Genomic DNA, 19456 nt, shown 5'->3' with positions numbered 1-19456 from the left:
AGATGGTAGCTGATTCTGATTTCAAATACACCCCTTTCATATGGGGTGTATTGGGGGCCTTTCATCCTAATCGACCATGTGAAGAAGTTACCATCGAGAGGACCTGTACGTTATCATCCAAGAAGAATCATTAGAAATACACAGAAGAAACCAGGAAGGGTTACAAAACAACTATGGATTGACATACGTACCATTGATGGCCATAAGCCACTATGGGTTCTCCATGTACAACTTATTCAAGTCAGCAATTATGTCTCTTGGAGTTTCAACAAGGGGATCCATTGTTGGTAAGTTTTCTGGTTGTTGAAGGTATGATTCTGAATTATGATGCATATATTTATAGTGATATGATTGTGGTAAGTGAAAGGTCGTGAAAGGGGAAGGGTCACGTAATTACTACTGAGTTTAGGGTTGTGTGTAATACTAATGACCTGCTTGGCTTTTGCAGATACCAAGACCTTTGGGATTATAGGCCTAATTATTACTCTAAGATATGGATTGACTTATGGAAGATTGGTTATTTTTTTGTGTTTTAATTCAGAAATGTATTGGTTATTCAAGATATGGATTGACGTTAGGCACAAATGTAAACATATTATGAGTATTGGTCTCCAATAAAATTAAAACCATTGATATACAGAATTTAATCTTCATATTTTAGAATATTTCTGTATTTAGGTATAAAAACCAGAAATTCAAACGAAGAAGAAGGCATAAAGTGACATTTTAATTTTAAAAAATGTCATCTAAACAGCAATAAAAAGACATTAAAATTAATGTTTCTATCACATGAAAAAAATCATTTGATTAAGACCTGTGCCATCTAAACAGACTATAACGGCAGAAATTATTATACGAACTATCATCTCAAATTAAATATGGCAATTTCCCACACGCTAACTTGACGGTTTTAATTGTTAGAATGTCATTTGATGACATTAAAGGTGACGACAGTAATAAATAAGCTGCATCGTAACAAGGGTAAGATGACAGTAAGAAAATAGGCTAATGTCATGTGTGATGACGAAACATGACAGAAGCTGACCGTCGTCTGAAGGTGCAATAGACGATAGCGAGCCTCGTGACAGATTTATATCTCGCGGGATGACGGTTTTTAACCATCGTCTGAAGAGGGTTTTGACGTAGTGTTGGATCAACAATAGAGATGGTAATTCAAATATATCTAACCATCTTATTTGTGCCTGTTCTGAGGTTATTAATAGAAGCTTGGATGTTAGAATTTTTCATTTCTTTATAGAAAGTAATAGATTGACGGATAATCCGGCTAGCTACGCGTTGACTTTGACGAGAGGGATTCATGTGTTTCAAAATTGCCTTTAGTGTCAGTTGTGAGTTTTAGCAAGACATTAGTGAGATTTCCTTGCCTAAATAGATGAACTCTTAGTAATGTTCATTTATTTTGTCTCCAGTTCTGTGTTGTTTTGTTTATCTCTCATACCCGTTGAGCCACCAGTTGTATAAAAAAAAGGGAAAAAGTACAAAAATAAACCTTGTGGTTACACCCATTTTCGAACAGCACCCATGTGGTTTAAAAGTTTGCAAAGTGGTACCATGTATTTCATTCCGTTAGCAAACACATACCAAATTGACTAACGGTGTTAAAAGTCAAAAGAAAAAGAGTTAATTTGGTCCTTATATTTATTTATTTTTATAAATTGACCCCCTTATTATCTAATTATCACAAACAAACCCCAAAATAAAAAATAAAAATCAAATATACCATCTTCTTCGTCTCTTTTTAATTTTTTTTTCTCTTATTTCTCTCTCTTCTCTCTCCTCTTTGTTAAATTCTCTCTAAAATCAATTGAATTTCCATGTTTTCAGTTTCTCTCTCCTATTTCTTCCAATTTCTGACCTTGCACCATCCTTTCAATGAAATATTTATTTTGGCTGGAATGGGTATTCGTTGAATAATTGCATTGATGCATTTTAATCTATTGTAGTGATAATGGAAGGAGGAGATCCACTGTATCATTGTCACCTTCTATGAGATTCTTTTTAATTACCTATCAGGATTTATGAATTATCAATGAAAATGGGAATGAAGATGTTATGAACTTGGTACTTAATTTTTATATTTTTTTTTTATCACAATGAACTTAGTAACTAAGAGAAACTTTTTCTTTTTGAAACTACAGAGAGTTAATTCTATTTATTCGTTTATTTAGGATTTAGAGAAGTTGTTTGCTATATATGTTCGGTTTCATTTTTGTGTGCGAGTTCTAGATGTGGACATGCAAATGAAGTCCAGTTCTTTTAACATTTCGGTGGTAGTTGTCTGATCCTTCTTCTTTGCTTTAGGACTTATAAGCCAATTTGGAATTGGTGAATACGGAGGAAAGAGTTGAATACTTCTAGACTCAGGAAAGTTTTGGTTCTTTCTTACAAGTCACTCTGTTATAAATTAGAAAAATTGGTTGTCAAAGAAGGAAGTCTGAAAAAAAGCAGTTTGCAAGTTGAATCAATATCTAATTCTAGGTTAAAGAGACCTTTAAAGTATAACCAGATCCAAACTCAGGCCCGTGATATGAGAGGCCAGGATGATAATTTTCTTGTTAGTGCTCAGCTTTTCCTTTATTCTTGTAAGTCAGACCCACTAATGTGTACCAAACATGGAGTATTTGTCTGTGATAAGGAGAATTTAACAAAGAGGAGAGAAGAGAGAGAAATAAGAAAAAAAAAATTAAAAAGAGATGGAGAAGATGATATATTTGATTTTTATTTTTTATTTTGGGGTTTGTTTGTGATAATTAGATAATAAAAGGGTCAATTTATAAAAATAAATAAATATAAGGACCAAATTAACTCCTTTTCTTTTGACTTTTAACACCGTTAGTCAATTTGGTATGTGTTTGCTAACGGAATGAAGTACATGGTACTACTTTGCAAACTTTTAAACCACATGGGTGCTGTTCGAAAATGGATGTAACCACAAAGTTTATTTTTGTACTTTTCCCTAAAAATATATATATATATATATTTATTTTTTTTTTATGGAGAAAAGTTTAGGTAAAGGTAGGTCTACCCACTCCCAAGGTCAGGGCAAACAACAGACCTCGATGAGGGTTTACAGTGAAATTTACAGATCACCTACCAATAAGGGCTAAATTTTGACGGGGTGGGGAATCGAACCTCAAACCTTTCAAGCAGAGATTCAACGCCATATAAATATATATATTTATAAAATATAAGTAAATTGATTTTGCAAATGTATATTTATGATTTTTGGGGTCATGCTATGAACTGATCATACAAACAGTAGTCAACACTAATCTTCATATTCATACAAAACATATATAAAAAAAACATCGCTATCATCCTCGCCAACTCTACTCTTGCGTAATTTCAGCTTCTATTTGTTTATTCTATATGGCGCTACTAGATGCAGAGAGCACAAATACTCTTTGATATATCCAACTCCAACTCCAACTACACCTCCTTTCTTCACTTCTTCATTCCTACTGCTAATTCAATGGCTAATTCGGTAGAGCCTGAATTTCTCTATAGGATTTTGGCAGAGGAAACTTCTTCTGAGCCAACTGACGCCGTCCTTTTCTTGGGCTTAAGTTTGGTGCTTGGGATTGCATGCAGGCATGTCTTGCGCGGAACTAGAGTCCCTTACACTGTTGCTCTACTCATCATCGGCATTGCTCTTGGATCCTTAGGTTTCCTCATCTCTTAGTTATTTCTATTTTGAACTTAATTCCTTTCTCTCCTTCTTAGCTTTATGATTTTGCTTTTATGCTTATCCCTATTTCAAGTTTGAAAATCGATATAAGTTTCTGCTGATAATATGCTTCGTTTCAAAATCTGAATCTATTCAGTTTTGTTGATTTAGCAATATAACACAAAGATGATTTTGATTCACTTATGCACAAGTACTGCAATAAAATGAGTGCTTCTATGTACAATTACAGTAATAAGTGGAACCCATTGCCTAGGCGCTTTTCTTTTATTTATTTATTTAATTTGCTAGAACCCTTTCAAGCTCTTTGGAGGATTAGATAATACTGTTGATGATTAATTAAGATCAGAAGTCATCCGAGTTGAATTTACTTTTGATAATTTGTTTTATATTTTAATATGTGTGTTTACCGGTAGCGTCAGATGTGCGAGGACCTGCAAAACATAGAACTCCGTCAAGTGGCCGGTAGCCACTTTGGGATGCTGAAGTCAGAGAGTATATTACAGGCGGTGAATTATGATCAACTTAGCTTTGGGTTTATTTTTCTCTTGGCTTATATATATAGTGTAGTCCCGTAGTCACCTAGTCATAGATATCGGCATAGCATCTCATGGGTCATCATTGAGACCAACCTTTATATATTGCTAGGCCTTCCCTTATTCTAATAGATTTCTTCTTGGTGTTTGTATTGCTCTTTTCCGTTGTTGTTTTCTTTCTGCGATAGATATCTCAATTTGGAGAGATTTCTGAGGCACCACATATGCTATTATGCTAAGCTCTATTCCTTGCTTATTCACTCCTGTCTTTATTAATGTTTTCCGTTGCTTATGGTTTTTGTACATTCATATGCGTTTGAGTAAAATTTGTTCATTTGCACTCTGTGGCAATTTGGCTGACCAAATATATTAAAGATAAATTTATTTGCAGAATATGGTACAAATCATCGATTGGGGAAACTTGGAAACAGCATCCGCATTTGTATGTTCTGTCTGCGAACTTCTGTTGATGTTAGCTTATGAAACATGTTTAACTTCAAATAAAAATGATGTTATTAAATGCAGGGGCAAACATTGATCCTGATCTATTATTGGCTGTTTTCCTTCCTGCCCTTCTTTTTGAGAGTTCCTTTTCAATGGAAATGCATCAGATCAAGGTTTATTTTCTCTCATTCTCTTTAGTGTTTTAGACTTCTAGTTTACCTCTAACCCAATATTTGGGTTGTTGGCTAAAACAACACATTTCACTGATACAAGGTGTTTAAGGTTGCTAGGGTGGGGAGAGAAGTTGGTCACCTATTTATTGGCTTGTACAAGAGAGTTGTGAACAACCAATGTGCCTATATTATAGATTCCTTTTATAGTTGCATTTCTGAACAATAGTATTTGGGTCAAGTTCTTATTACCTTCTAATAAGTGAAAAACACAGGGATAACCTCAAAGGGTTGAAATATAATGAATGTTGAATTTAAGGGTTCCTTAAAAACATTACTAAACTAGAAGAAGATGTTAAATTACAATTTATCAGAGCTGATGTCAATGGGTGGAAGATGAGAGACGGTGACAAGACATCTTGATGCAGTTCTTTTTGGATTTCTACTCTTGATTTATTTATTCACTTACTATTATTTCTACTACAATTTGATTTATCGATTTTCAGTTTCAAGTTCATACTTTGGTTACCGTAGCTAAAATTACTGATTATGAAAATGGTACAAAACTAACAATGACATTTTTGTGAAATAGAACATGTGAAGTTGAAATATTGTCATCCATATGATATGAATCAAGACAATTATCAACCAACTTGTTTAATTTCTACCTAGATTATTACAAACACCAATATTGATACAATAAAAAATATCTAAGATTTGGTGTAACAACCAGTTGTTGCTTATTCTTCATCGACATGTATGGAAAAGAACCATGTATCTGTGGTGGATAATGTTAATGAGTTGACATGATGTTGTGACTCCTATGTCAGACAACACGTTCTAATATATTGTGCTTAATTGGGCATTGTTGACAAGATTAAATTGGTTCTCATTGTTGTTCTGCATCGATAAACAGGGGGTTTATATCGCATACACTTTCTTTTGGTGTATAATGAAACTGCAATGGGTATTCCCCCCTCCCCTCCCCCCCACACACATAGACACACACAACACATTTTTTTAAGACATAGATGAATGTCATTATAGGCAATAACTCTTTCAAAGCCTGCTTACAATCATTCACATTACCTAGTGGAATTCAGAGTTGAGACCTCTTTTTGTTGAAATCTTTAGCCATCATTGTTGCCTTGAGGATTCTTCTTTTCCAACCTGGAAACTGATACAAGAGAACAAAGGGATGGAAAGTTCTGGGCCTCTGTCTCATGAAAATGATTAAGCATATTGTAAAATATCATGTAAATAGAAAGAAATACATGGCATACCATGTAATCTGAAAGACTACATGAATATACTTAACTTAAGAGGAATACTTATATATATGAGGTTTTCCCTACAATTAATTTAAACATAGTTAGCTGTCACAACATCCTTAGCAGCCTAACCATGCTGTAATAGCAGGCTAAGCAAGCTATACATTTATTGCACTTCCCCTCAAGCTGGAGTATAGATGTTAATCATGCCCAACTTGCTACGTATATAGGTAATAACTTGCAGGTCTCCTTCCATGGCAGTTTCTCTCCGGTAATGATTGACTGTTTTTTTTGGAACTGAATACCGTAGGAAGAAACTCAAAACATAGCATCTACGCTCAAACATAGTCTCAAAACAATATCACTTAAAGAAACTCAAGGTTCTTTCGGTATAAAATTTAATTTGGGAAATACAATCCAGAAAAACAAATAGGAGACTGAGAGGTGACGACGTAACAAAAATCCTCGCCGGAAATGGAGAAGCAGCACCCAGTTGAAGCAACAGCAAGAAGCTGCGAGCAACATCAATACAAAGAAGGAGATTCATCGGAAAACTAACCAGACAACAAAGAGAGGGGAGAGAGGTGACACCGGAACAATTGACGTCGTCGGAAACAGAGCTGCCATGCGCCCTCACGCACTGGTGCATGGACGGAGCTCCAACAAGAGTGGCAGCATGTTCGGTGACCGGACTTCCTAGAACAGCTAATCAACGAGAGGGGAAGCCTGTGGAGTGGGCTGTGAGACAATTTGAGATGAAAAAACACACTCACCAAAGGACCAACTTCTACAGATAGAAAAACCTCTTGGCAACTCAACCCAAAAACCAGGGAAAAGAAAGCAAACTAGGCTTTGATACCGTCATGGAACCAATTGAACTAAAAGCTTAAGCTGATAGTTAAAGCTCACTTCATATTAATATCTGACACACCCCACGCGAATGTCAACAAGACTTGAAGTGTGAACATCACAAGCGCATCTTACTACAACAAAAACAACAACAAAGCCTTACCCGAAATGATTCGGGGTCGGCTAACATGAACCATCATATAAAACTGTGGAATCAAGTCGTGTCAGCGACATAAATTCTCTCCCTCCACTCCCTCCACTTCGTCCTTTCACTACCATATTTTCCTCAATCCCCAATAAACTCATATCACTCTCGATCATTCTCTTCCAAGTTTGCTTAGGTCTTCCCCTACCCCTCACCATTACATCCCTTTGCCACTCTTCAGTCCCCCTAACTGGCGCATCAAGTGCTCTTCGTCTCACATGGCCAAACCACCTTAGTCGGGTTTCCCTCATTTTATTCTTAATAGATGTAACCCCTACTTTTGTCCTAATTATTTTATTACTCGCCTGATCCCTTCTCGTATGACCACACATCCATCTCAACATACGCATCTCCGCCACCGACATCTTATGAATGTGACATTGAAAGGCTATTGCCATTCAATAAAGCAAGCTATTTCCAACAAATTATTTTTTGAGATCATGGAGTTCTCTCTCAACGAGCTCCAAATAAATCGTGGAGTTCTCTCTTAACGAGCTCTCCTAACTATTTCAACAAGATAGGTAAGGGAAGGAAGAGTTCTAAACATTGTTTCCTAGAAGTTTATAGGGTACAAGGTCCTCTAAGAAGATCCCGAACCGGTGTTTATAGCATATGTTTATCTTATTCCTTTGCTCCATTAAGTTTTTCTTTCTTCTAAGGAGTTTTTATGTGATTAGTTTTCAATTTCTTTTGATGCCTTATTTACTCATTACGACATCGTGGTCTTAAGCCCTTGATAAAAAGGAAAACGATCTCTATCCTCTAAACTCTTGAGAACTTTGTGTGAAATATTTGTCAGAGAATTAGAGTTTTCTTGCACTTTTAAGTAAACTACTCCTTTTCCCATGCTTCTACAGAGATGTATGGCACAAATGCTTCTGCTTGCTGGTCCAGGAGTATTGATCTCTACATTCTGCCTTGGATCTGCTCTAAAGGTTTGGTCGAGATTTCAAGCTATTTTTTAAGCTGTATTCATGTTTTTATAAAATTTAATCTTCAGTGCTACGCTGCAGCTTGCTTTCCCTTATAACTGGAGCTGGAATACATCATTGCTGCTTGGGGGACTTTTGAGTGCTACTGATCCTGTAGCAGTTGTTGCTCTCTTAAAAGAGCTGGGTGCGAGTAAAAAATTGAGCACAATAATTGAAGGAGAATCTCTGATGAATGATGGGTATTATGTTTTATAGATCTTTTTCGTTTATCCGATGGACTGTAGTTTCTTAGGGAATATGAGCAAATGAAAGATGGAGTCAACTAATATATGTTCACATCTTGTTTCCTAGATGACTTGGTCTTATCATGCTATTTATATATTCTTTTTTCTCTGAGTGCACTTAATTCATATGTCCAGGACAGCGATTGTGGTCTATCAGTTGTTCTATCGCATGGTCCTTGGAGAGAGCTCTAATGCAGGGGTGATTGTCAAATTTCTGTCACAAAATGCATTTGGAGCGTAGGTGTCGGTTACTACTAGTCAGTATTAATAAGGCACTTTTCTGTGGTTATGAGATTCTTTCCTTGGTCCAGTGTAGGCATTGGTCTTGCTTTTGGAATTGCATCTGTTCTGTGGCTGGGATTCATTTTCAATGACACGGTGATAGAGATTACGTTAACAGTTGCTGTGAGCTATGTCGCTTATTTTACTGTATGTCCCTCTCTATCTAAGGAAGGCTCTTTCATTTGTTTGATTACTATATATTATTGATGAAAGTAAAATGTCAGTTGTGACATTCAGGAGAGAAACTCATAAAATCCACGAAGTTCTTTAAATTAAGGTTTCAAAACGGAAAGCTCAGATTGCTTGGGAGGATAGACTTTATGTCTCAGTAAATTCTTTGTTATCTGCTAGGTTATGTGTTATTATCTCTTAGTCCCTTGCAATCAGTTCTTTAGTGCTCTGTTATTTGTTGGTTCAGGTTTTTTTGGCTTTCCTTTTCTTTATGCTCTTTTGACAACCTGATAGTCTATGATATCATTCATATCCCACTGTTCTTCTCTAAGGACTATTTTTGTTGATTGATTCCTCTAGATCTATTGTGTTCTCATGCATGATTATATTTTGGTAACATTTCAGATGAATGAGGAATTTCAGTGGTATCTTTTATATTTTTGTTTGACCCAGACAAGCAAAATCAGGCACTGCAATTGTTTGAGGGAATTTCTAACTTTCCAGAAATTGTTAGAGGAAATTTATTTACTAACTGAGAATTCAAAAATGTTATACAGATAAACTTGACAGAAATTGGAAAACAAGGTTGGTAAAATTTATTTGGAAGATTGGAAAACACATGTTCTTACTCCAGTTTTGAACCTCAGGAAATTTCTATTTTCAGTAGGTAAGTGCTTTTTCAGGAAAAAGAATTAGGAGATGAGAAAAAAAGCTGGAGAAGAAACATGGAGTAGTTTTTTGTTGCAGTAGACACTTGTTAAGTATTTTATTGAGCCTTTATTGAAATTCATTTGAAACCATAACAGCAGTCTAAGGATAATTTAAATTGATATTCTTTTGTTATAAATAAGTTTCCTCTACAGTGCACAGCAGTCTTAATTATCAAACTTTTTTATTTTATAGGCGCAAGAAGTTGTTCATGTTTCTGGCGTATTAGCAGTAATGACTTTAGGAATGTAAGTTGGTAACATATCAATATTGACTTCGCAACTTGGGAAAATTATGGTTATATTATTTCAAACTAGTTTTTTCTTTTCATTGCTATTAATCACAAGTACAAACGGGACAGGTTTTATGCGGCAGCTGCAAGGACAGCTTTCAAGGGTGATGGTCAAAAGAGTTTGCATCACTTCTGGTAAATCTGATGCTATTTATTTTAATTGATGTAGAGGCGTAAAATATTGTATTTTATTTTATTTTAGGAGCGGCCTCTTGCGAAATAAATTGGCAGGGGAAGGCTTGCCCCCAGTACACCCTTGTGTTGGGACCCCTCCCCGGACCCTCGCTCAGCGGGGACGCGTAGTGCGACCGGGCCGCCCTTTTTAGAGGCGTAAAATATTGTATGAATATTACTAATATGGAACTTAAGAAGGGAAGCTTTTGGTTTCATTTCTTTTACAGAAAAGCGAGGACTGAAAACCATCATATTGAATACATGAGAAAATTGGTTAACTAACATTTCTGTGTATGGTATAGAAATTAACATGTGCAGAGCCATACTTAAACTATCTTCAAACAGATTTTAACTCCTGATTCTTATTAATTGGTTTAGAATGTAACTTCAACCATGAAGTAGCCAAAACTTTCATACATATTGAGTCATAGGAGAATAAAAGAAAACCTTGAAAAATCTGAAATCTCTCTTGGATTTCATAAATAATTTTTCGAGATATTATCATAGTTTTAGAAGTAATAAAAACTCTACCATGCTGAAGAAAAAAGGACAGATGAATAGATTACTTCTATACTGCGCAGAAGTAAGTTTGAGAACAGCAGGATTTTGGCTTTTCTCATGTTTCTTTTTATTATTTAGTGGCACATTTCCTCCAGCTAATTTAGTTTCAATATAGTTCCAGTCACGGGTTCGAGTCTTAGGAGCGGCCTCTTGCCAATTAAATTGGCAAGGGAAGGCTTGCCCCCAATACACCCTTGTGGTGGGACCCCTCCCCGGACCCTCGCTCAGCGGGGACGCGTAATGCGACCGGGCCGCCCTTTTTTTTTTTTTATAGTTCCAGTGAGGCCGTATATATATATACACACACACAGTAATGATAGTGGAAGTGGCTTAATAGTACAACTGGTCATCAGCTATGCACCATGGTTTATTTCCACCAGAGCATATCTGAGATGCTCTTTTTTTTTTTTTTTTTTTTTTTGTGTAGGTTGACTTGATATTTCGTTCAAGGATGTCTTCTAATCGATTTTCATTTTATTTTCTCAGGGAGATGGTTGCATATATTGCAAATACGTTAATTTTTATATTGAGGTAAGGAGTCATCTCATACTTTAGCTGATGGTTAGTGGATCTATAAATAGAAGATAAAAAAGACATTCATGAATGTAAAAACCCATGTAATTCACAGGGATACTATGTAAATTAAGATACTATATTGATATATTTTATTTGGGAGCAATATGTCACGGAACCAATTGAACTAAAAGCTCAAGGTCCAATCATAGATCTTATATTAATCTCTCACACCCCCACACTTTAATGCAAATTAATGAGGTTGTCAGGACTCAAACCCTCGACCGTTTGGTCCAAGAGGCTTTCATACCATGTAATGGAACCAATTGTAATCGTAATCTGTAATCTTTGGTTCAGGCGAATCATTTGATAAAGAAAGAAGACATGCGCCATCATCAATGACCCATTTGAGTGATTCGGTCGGGATCAATTTTTGTTCTGGACTTCGACACCATCCATTTCAAATGGGATTTGTCCCGTGGACCCTAGAACTAAAAGCTCAAACTGATAGTTAAGGTTTATATTAATCTCTGACACAATACACATGTATATATACAAGTAGTTCTTCATATTACTCCTACAATCAAGGAGACATATTGACCTTACCAGCAGCCTAAGCTTGCCCAACAGCCCTTCAACAACCTTAGGCATGCTATTCATTAATTATATTGGCTTATTTTATAAAGCTGAAGCATGGATTTTAATCATACTCAGCTTGTTATAGATACAAATAACATAGCTTTAAAGACAATACAAACTGAAAACAAAAAACTTAAGATACCTTAGAATATGAATATATTACGGGAGACAGAACCTAGAAGAACAAATCGGGCAAGAGAGATGACCGAGGAACATCAAGCAAAACTCAGTTAAGCACAACACCATTGCACAAAAGGAGATTCACTGGAAAACTAACCGGACAGACAAGTCGGAAACAGAGAGGCGACGTCTGCGTAAGAGGAACCGAGACTTGGAACACTAGGTCCAAACAGTCTGCTCACAAGGCACACAATAATGCCGAAAGAAACATCCCAAAAATACGAACCCAAAAATTCTTACAAGTGCAGAAATTGAAGCCAAACTAGGAACCCAGAAATTCTGCATACAAGGGTAGCTCTCAAACCCAGAAAAATTATGCTCACAAGGGAAGCACTCAAACTTAGAAGAATTCTGCTCACAAGGGTTGAAAACAAATTATGGAATCTCAATCTAGAAACCCAAAACAAAAAGGCTCTGATACCATGTGATATACAAGAATACATAGGATGCCATATAGATTAAGATACTACATTGATATATTTTACTTGGAAGCAATATATATATATATATATATATATATATATAAAAGATAGTACACAAGTTAGGATAGGGTACAAACTATACCCATACTGTAACAGGAAAACCATACCTCTACCCATACATCTTTGTATATGTAGATATGTGGGTTTATGCAAATGTTATGAAGTGTAATAATACTTTCATCACGATCTTCACATGGTATCAGTGCTGCCCTTGTGAGCAGTGGTTTTGGTATTCTTTTTTTTTTTTTTTTTCGGTCTACCTTTTGAAATTTTTTCTTCTCAGTCCTATCGTTGCGTATTGACAGTTGGGGAAGGGAATTATTTTCTGAGCATCTCCTTGCTTAACCCCCGCCCCAAGCAAACAAACCATATTCCGATCAGCACTTTCGTACAACTCCGGCCACCGGACATGTAGCGAGTGTCTCACGCGCTGTCTGAAGCTTCCGTCCGTCACCTACGCACCGGCGAGTGAAGGCACCTCCAGTGGCCGTTCATCGTCGGACTTCCCTTTCCGGCGTCGTCTCGTCCTCCACCATCAGAATATCCGGTCAGTTTTTTGGGTTTCTGCACTTTTCAGTGTTTAGGGTTATGGTGTGTTACACTTTGTTGCCGTTCTGTTCCGCTGTTTTTACCTTTGGTCTCTCCATCAGTGGGCTATATAGGTGGGTTGTGATTAGGAAAAGTCGTCACTTATCTGATGCTCCGGATACAACTGACGAGAATTGGATAAAGGACGATGCTCGTTTATTCATTCGGATTAAGAATTCAATTGATACGAGTATCGTCGGTATGATTCAACATTGTGAGTATGTCAAAGAACTCATGGATTTCTTGTAATTTGTCTACTCATGGTCGAGGTAATGTCTCGCGCATATATGATATCTACAAGTCTTTTTACAATGCCGAGTGACAGGGTCAATCTGTTCAGAACTACTATATGCAACTTATGCAAATTTTTGAACAATTGAAAGAGTTGGTGCCCTTGAGTACTAATATCAAAGTACTACAAACTCAATGAGACCAAATGTTTGTTCTCAAATTTTTATGTGGACTTGGCTCAGAATATGAGGCTATTACTTCTCAAATTCTTTCTAGTGCCGACATTCCTGACTCATGAGGCTCTTACTTGTGTTCTACGTAGTGAGCTTGTTATCTCCACTCCTCCTGCTGTTCCCGCCTCTAGTGCTCTGATCAGTCACAAGCATGGGTCAGACCACTTCCCTACGGGTCCGCCTAATGGTATCACTCGAGCCGCTGAACACTTAGGAGAGGTAAACCTCTATGTTGTGTGCTATTATTGTCATGAACCTGGTCATACCAAGCGTACCTGTCAGAAACTACAACACAAAAATCCAAGGAATTGGTTTGCTCATGTTGCCACTACTGATGTTGCATCCTCCTCATCAGATCCAACCTACACACTTACTGTAGCCGAGTATGCCACGTGCCACGTACCAAGCAACATAGTTGTCCGACATTCATCTTCATCTATCACTGCTCTTCCCGAGTTAGGTAACACCAATAAATGCCTCCTTTCGTCTTCCTCACAATGGGTCATTGATTCTGGTGCCACAGACCACATGACAGGTAATTCAAAAAAATTTCTCGTCTTACTCTCGTACTTTTTTTCCTTCCCATGTAACCCTAGCTGATAGAACAACTTCATCTGTCATTGGCACTGGCACTGTTGACCCCACTCCTACACTCTCTTTCCTCTGTCCTCAATGTACCTGGTTTTGATTTTAACTTAATATCCGTGAGTAAGCTTAGAGCATCTCCAATGGTTCATACCCACAACTCCTCAATATACATGACATATTATCAATGTAAGACTTTTTTTTTTTTTTTTTTTTGATAAACTTCATTTTATTAAACTATTAACTCCAATGGTTAAACTCTGTAAATTCCACTGTAAACCCTCATCGAGGTTTGTGGTTTGCCCTGACCTTGGGAGTGGGTAGACCTACCCTTACCTAAACTTTTGCCTACCAAAAAAAAAAAAAAATATTATAAAAATAGTTAAAATCTTAATAAACTACTCAATATCTATTGAGTGGTTGATAAGTGCTCAATATCTTAAACTCACTCCAATGGGAGATAGTTTAATGAAGGAGTATGAACCATTGCTCAATATATTAAACTACTCGATATCTATTGAGTGGTTCATTATACTCCATCGGAGATGCTCTTACTTGTTCACTAAATTGCTCTATCTTATTTCTTCCTGATCAGGATCTCCTCACGAAGCAAATTATTGGTAGTGGACGAGAATCTGCAGGTCTCTACGTGTTGGATACTCGTGTTAGAAGACCTATTGCTTGCTCCACGGTATCCACTCCGTTTGATGAGCATTGTCGGTTAGGACACCCATCTCTTCCTCTTTTGAAGCGGTTGTGTCCTCAGTTTCAAAGTTCATCTACTTTGGATTGTGAGTCGTGTTAGTTTGCTAAACACCATCGCGTGTCTTCCTATCCACGAGTCAATAAGAGGTCCAATTTTCCTTTTGAATTAGTTCATTCTGATGTTTGGGGAACTTGTTCAGTTGTGTTTAAAGTTGGTATTAAGTATTTGGTTACCTTTGTAGATGATTTTTCATGTACTACTTGGTTATATTTAATGAAAAATCGTTCTGAATTATTACTCATTTTACCTTTATGTGCTGAAATTAAAACTCGATTTTATGTTTCAGATCACACCTTAAGAAGTGACAATGCTAAAGAATATTTTTTGGACTATTTCAAGCTTTCATGCTCCAAAATGGTATTCTTCAACAATCCTCTTTGTGTTGATACACCATCTCAGAATGATGTAGCTGAACGTAAAAATCGCCATCTACTTGAAACAATTAGAGCTCTTTTATTTCAAACACATGTTCCTAAACACTTTTGGGATGATGCAGTTTTGACAGCTTGTTTTCTTATTAATCGAATGCCTTCCACAGTGTTACACGGTGAGACTCCTTATGGTACTCTGTTCCTAACCAAACTGTTGTTTCCTATCTCCCCACGAATTTTTGGGAGTACTTGCTTTGTTCGGGATATTCGACCACAAATTACTAAACTTGACCTCAAAGCCCTCAAATGTGTCTTTCTTGGCTACTCTTGTCTTCAGAAAGGGTATTGATGTTTTTGTCCATCTTTAAATAAGTATCTCACATCTTCTGATGTCACATTTATGGAACGCCTTCCATGCTTTCAAGCATCCTTTGATTTACCTACTACTCCAGATGACGATAATGTGTTAGTTTATCAAGTCCACCATGCTCCATCGTCTGTGCCCCCAACAACGCCTAAGCCACTAATTGTTCAAGTATATTCTTGGCGTTAGAATCCTCCTGCTTCTAGTCCAGTACCAATATCTATTTCGCCATTAGATCCACCTTCTGACACAAGTTAAGATGACCATGATCTTCCTATTGCCCTACGCAAAGGTGTTCACCCTTTTTCAGCTTTTGTTTCTTATACTAACCTCTCCTCCACTTCACGTTGTCTTATTACTTCCCTTCCATTGACTTTACTTTTGTTCCTAAATCCGTCTCGGAGGCCTTGTCACATTCTGGATGGCGCAATGCAATGATCGACGAAATGAATGCTTTGTATTTTAATGACTTGGGATCTGGTAGATTTACCTTCTGGCACGAAGTCGATTGGATGTCGATGGGTGTATCCTGTGAAACTTAATTCTGATGGATCAGTGGCTCGTTTAAAAGCGCGCCTTGTAGCAAAAGGGTATACTCTCAAACCTATATGGTCGCTTACTCTGATACGTTCTCTCCGGTGGCTAAAATGGCCTCCATTTGGCTCTTACATCAATTGGATATCAAAAATGCGTTCTTACATAAGACCTTCAAAAAGAAGTCTATATGGAACAACCACCAGGTTTGTTGCTCAGGGGGAGTATGGCAAGGTTTGTCGTCTTTGTAAATCTCTATATGGCCTAAAACAGAGTCCTAGAGCATGGTTTGGGAAGTTTAGTCAAGCAATTGACAAGTTTGGGATGAAGAAATGCAAGTGTGATCACTCTGTTTTGTATAAACACTCTGCATCGGGTATCATGTAGACGATATTGTCATTACAGGAAGTGATAATTCAGAAATTTGATCTCTAAAAACATTTCTCCATAGCCAATTTCATACCAAGGATTTGAGAGCTCTAAAATACTTATTGGGAATTGAAGTATCAAGAAGTGAAAAGGAATCTTCTTGTCTTCGAATTCGCATCCCACATCAAAAGGAGAGCTATTTGAAGATCCTGGTGGATATAGGAGGTTGGTGGGAAAATTGAAGTATCTTACACTGACTAGACTTGTCAATGTTGTTAGCCAGTTTATGTCTTCTCCCACCGTTGATTACTGGACACCGCTAGAACAGATCTTATGTTACTTGAAAGGAGCTCTTGGACGAGGAATATTTTACACGAATCATGACCATACACAGATTGAATGTTTCTCCGATGCAGACTGGCCAGGAGATAAGGAAAATCGGAGGTCCACTACGGGCTATTGTGTTTTTGTTGGAGGAAACTTAGTTTCGTGGAAGAGCAAGAAGCAACATGTTGTATCTGGCTCTAGTGCCGAATCTGAATATCGAGCCATGTCTCAATCAGTTGGTGAAATTATGTGGATTCGCCACCTTTTATCTGAATTTGGATTCAAAGTTAATACTCCAGCAAAACTATGGTGTGACAACCAAGCAGCACTTCATATTGCTTTGAGCCGAGTATTTCATGAATGAACCAAACATATTGAAATAGATTGCCACTTTGTCCGTGAAAAACTGGAACAAATATCATATCTACAGCCTATGTCAGGACGGATGGTAAACTTGTATTCGGGTAAACTATATTTATCATGCCCAGCTTGAGGGGGATAGGGTACAGACTACCCATACTGAATACCTATACTGTAATTGATAGACCATACCTCTACCCATACAACTTCTTTGTATATATAGATATGTAGGTTTCTCTAAATGTTATGAAGTGTAATAATACTTCCATTACAATCTTCACAATATACAAGTAGCTCCTGATGTTACTCCAACAATCAAGGAGACATATTGACCCTACCAGCCTATGTTACATGGACTCAGGAACTTGTATCCGATATTGGTACAAATCGGAGTATCCAGTACGGCAAACTTGAAAATTTTAGACACGGGGACACCGTCCTAAATTCGGACACGGGTACAGGGACACGGGAATTTATATATATATATATATATATATATATAGGGTTTTGATGGGCTGCATATAAGCATTTAATAGGTTAGTATGTTCTTGTGTATTTCCCATATTTACATTTATTATTGAATTGAACTTTTGAATAAATTAAATACTATTGTGTATTTCCAATATTTACATTAATAGGTGGTGTTGTATTTAGAAGTTCAATGCAATAATAAATGTAAATATACTAACCTATTAAATGCTTATATGCAACCCTAAGGACTGCATATATCAAAACCTTATATATACAAAAAAAAAAAAAAAAAAAGACAATATAAGTCATCTGTCAACTAATGTGCTTTCACTCCAGACCCTATTTCCACCTCCACCACCATCAGGCGTACATAAAACCTCAACATGACTCCCCAATGGAGTGTCATCGAATCCCTTGTTCTTAGGAGCATTAGGGTTTAGGAGGGAAGAGGAAGAGTTAGAGACTTACCGTTTTTTTATTCCCAAGGTAGAAGACGCTCCAAATTCTTCAAAGTTACCGACACTTCAAATTCTTTATAGAGAATAAATGCTCAATAACTGAGCTCCAAAAAAGTTAACCATATCTTATGTTCTACAACAGTGTCCGACAAGGATTTCATACCAGTGTCCGTATCATGTCGTGTCGACACTGGTATGGGAGCCAAAATGAAGAGTACAAGTATCATAGCTACCAGCAGCCTAAGCATGCCCCAACAGCCCTTCTGCAACCTTAGGCATACTATTCATTAATTACATTGAATTATTTTGTAACAATGAACATGTAAGGGTCATGAAAATCAGAAAAGAAACTTTTCCCAATAAAGCTGAGATTTGAACCTTGGGGCACATTTTATTACCAAATGGGCATATCCGTGTTGAGTTCTCTGTGTGCTTAAGGCATTAAGACATAGGCAGGTAAAAAAGAAAACAAAAGGGATGTTTATCAAACCAAGATTGAGATGATATGCAAGCTTTTGTTTCAATCATTATAAGATTGAATGAAACTGGAGTTTCATCGTAAATGCTTCACTGTTTGTCAAACTGTGAAAATGCCTGTAAGTTGGTGAAGAGTTATTAACCTTGTTTGTTCGCATAGGAAGAACTTTTAGCTGAAGCTTCTGAATTTTCCTATTAGCTCATCCTTTTCATTGCATTTATGGTTTGGATGTCTGTTTGCGTGTTCCTTGTACTTCAATCTGGTTAATCTGTTTCCTGTCTCTTTTGATTTCCTTTTGCTTAAGACTTTAAGAAAAAAAAAAGGTGAGCTTGAGTTGTTGATGCTTAATATTAGAAGGTTTTAAGCCTTATTATGTAGACGAAAAGCCTAATTGATGAGAGTCTTTCGAATGTATGTGGTAAGAGGCTAGAAAAGTAGAAAGTTAATGTACAGTTTTTTTGACTCGGCAATCTTGTGTACATTATCTTTGTATCTTCGTTCCTGTTCAATGTCCTATGGTTGTGATATATGTCTGATCAGCCAAAATAATTATATTTGGGAATTTACTCTTGCAAAAAGGAATATACTGTTTTACGTAAGATATTTTGCTTATGGTGTCTTTTGTTGTGTTTTCTCATCAAAGAAATTCATTTGGTACCAGTTTACTTTCTCTGATTTATTAAATTGCTTTTGCTGCAGTGGTGTTGTTATAGCTGAAAGTGCTCTTGCAAGTGATGATATTTTTCATAACCAAGGTATATGTGTTTTTGCAGTATGCTGGAAACTTTATTTCTATAGTGGAAAATTAAGTTAGGAGAGCTCTAAACCTATCTGAAGTCCAAAATTTGTTATTCTATGGTTTATGTTCTCGATCTGTTAAAGGTTCATTAGTAGAAAATCATTTTAAAGCCAATTAAGATTG

General features: G+C 36.7%; 1 protein-coding gene across 7 annotated transcripts in view; it reads left to right on the top strand.

Moving 5' to 3' along the window:
* The first annotated feature begins 3282 nt into the window (after positions 1-3282).
* Positions 3283-19456, top strand: part of LOC136209351 (sodium/hydrogen exchanger 8) — a 36378-nt gene continuing 20204 nt past the window's right edge. For 2 of the 7 annotated variants that reach the window (XM_066000797.1, XM_066000796.1), the window contains exons 1-11: positions 3283-3686; positions 4634-4684; positions 4768-4859; positions 8039-8116; positions 8195-8352; positions 8533-8634; positions 8709-8826; positions 9754-9806; positions 9920-9985; positions 11072-11116; positions 19234-19289. In XM_066000797.1, coding sequence (XP_065856869.1) covers positions 3404-3686; positions 4634-4684; positions 4768-4859; positions 8039-8116; positions 8195-8352; positions 8533-8634; positions 8709-8826; positions 9754-9806; positions 9920-9985; positions 11072-11116; positions 19234-19289 — 1102 coding nt within the window. In that variant the 5' untranslated portion in view covers positions 3283-3403. Of the gene's footprint in view, positions 3687-4633; positions 4685-4767; positions 4860-8038; positions 8117-8194; positions 8353-8532; positions 8635-8708; positions 8827-9753; positions 9807-9919; positions 9986-11071; positions 11117-19233; positions 19290-19456 lie in introns of those variants that run through there. The other 5 variants (XM_066000794.1, XM_066000795.1, XM_066000799.1 and 2 more) reach the window with 5 other exon arrangements.

Source organism: Euphorbia lathyris, chromosome 10, assembly GCF_963576675.1.
Source record: "Euphorbia lathyris chromosome 10, ddEupLath1.1, whole genome shotgun sequence".
NCBI lineage: Eukaryota > Viridiplantae > Streptophyta > Magnoliopsida > Malpighiales > Euphorbiaceae > Euphorbia > Euphorbia lathyris.
Note: the sequence above shows the minus strand (reverse complement) of the source record. Positions and strands in the feature narration are given on the sequence as shown.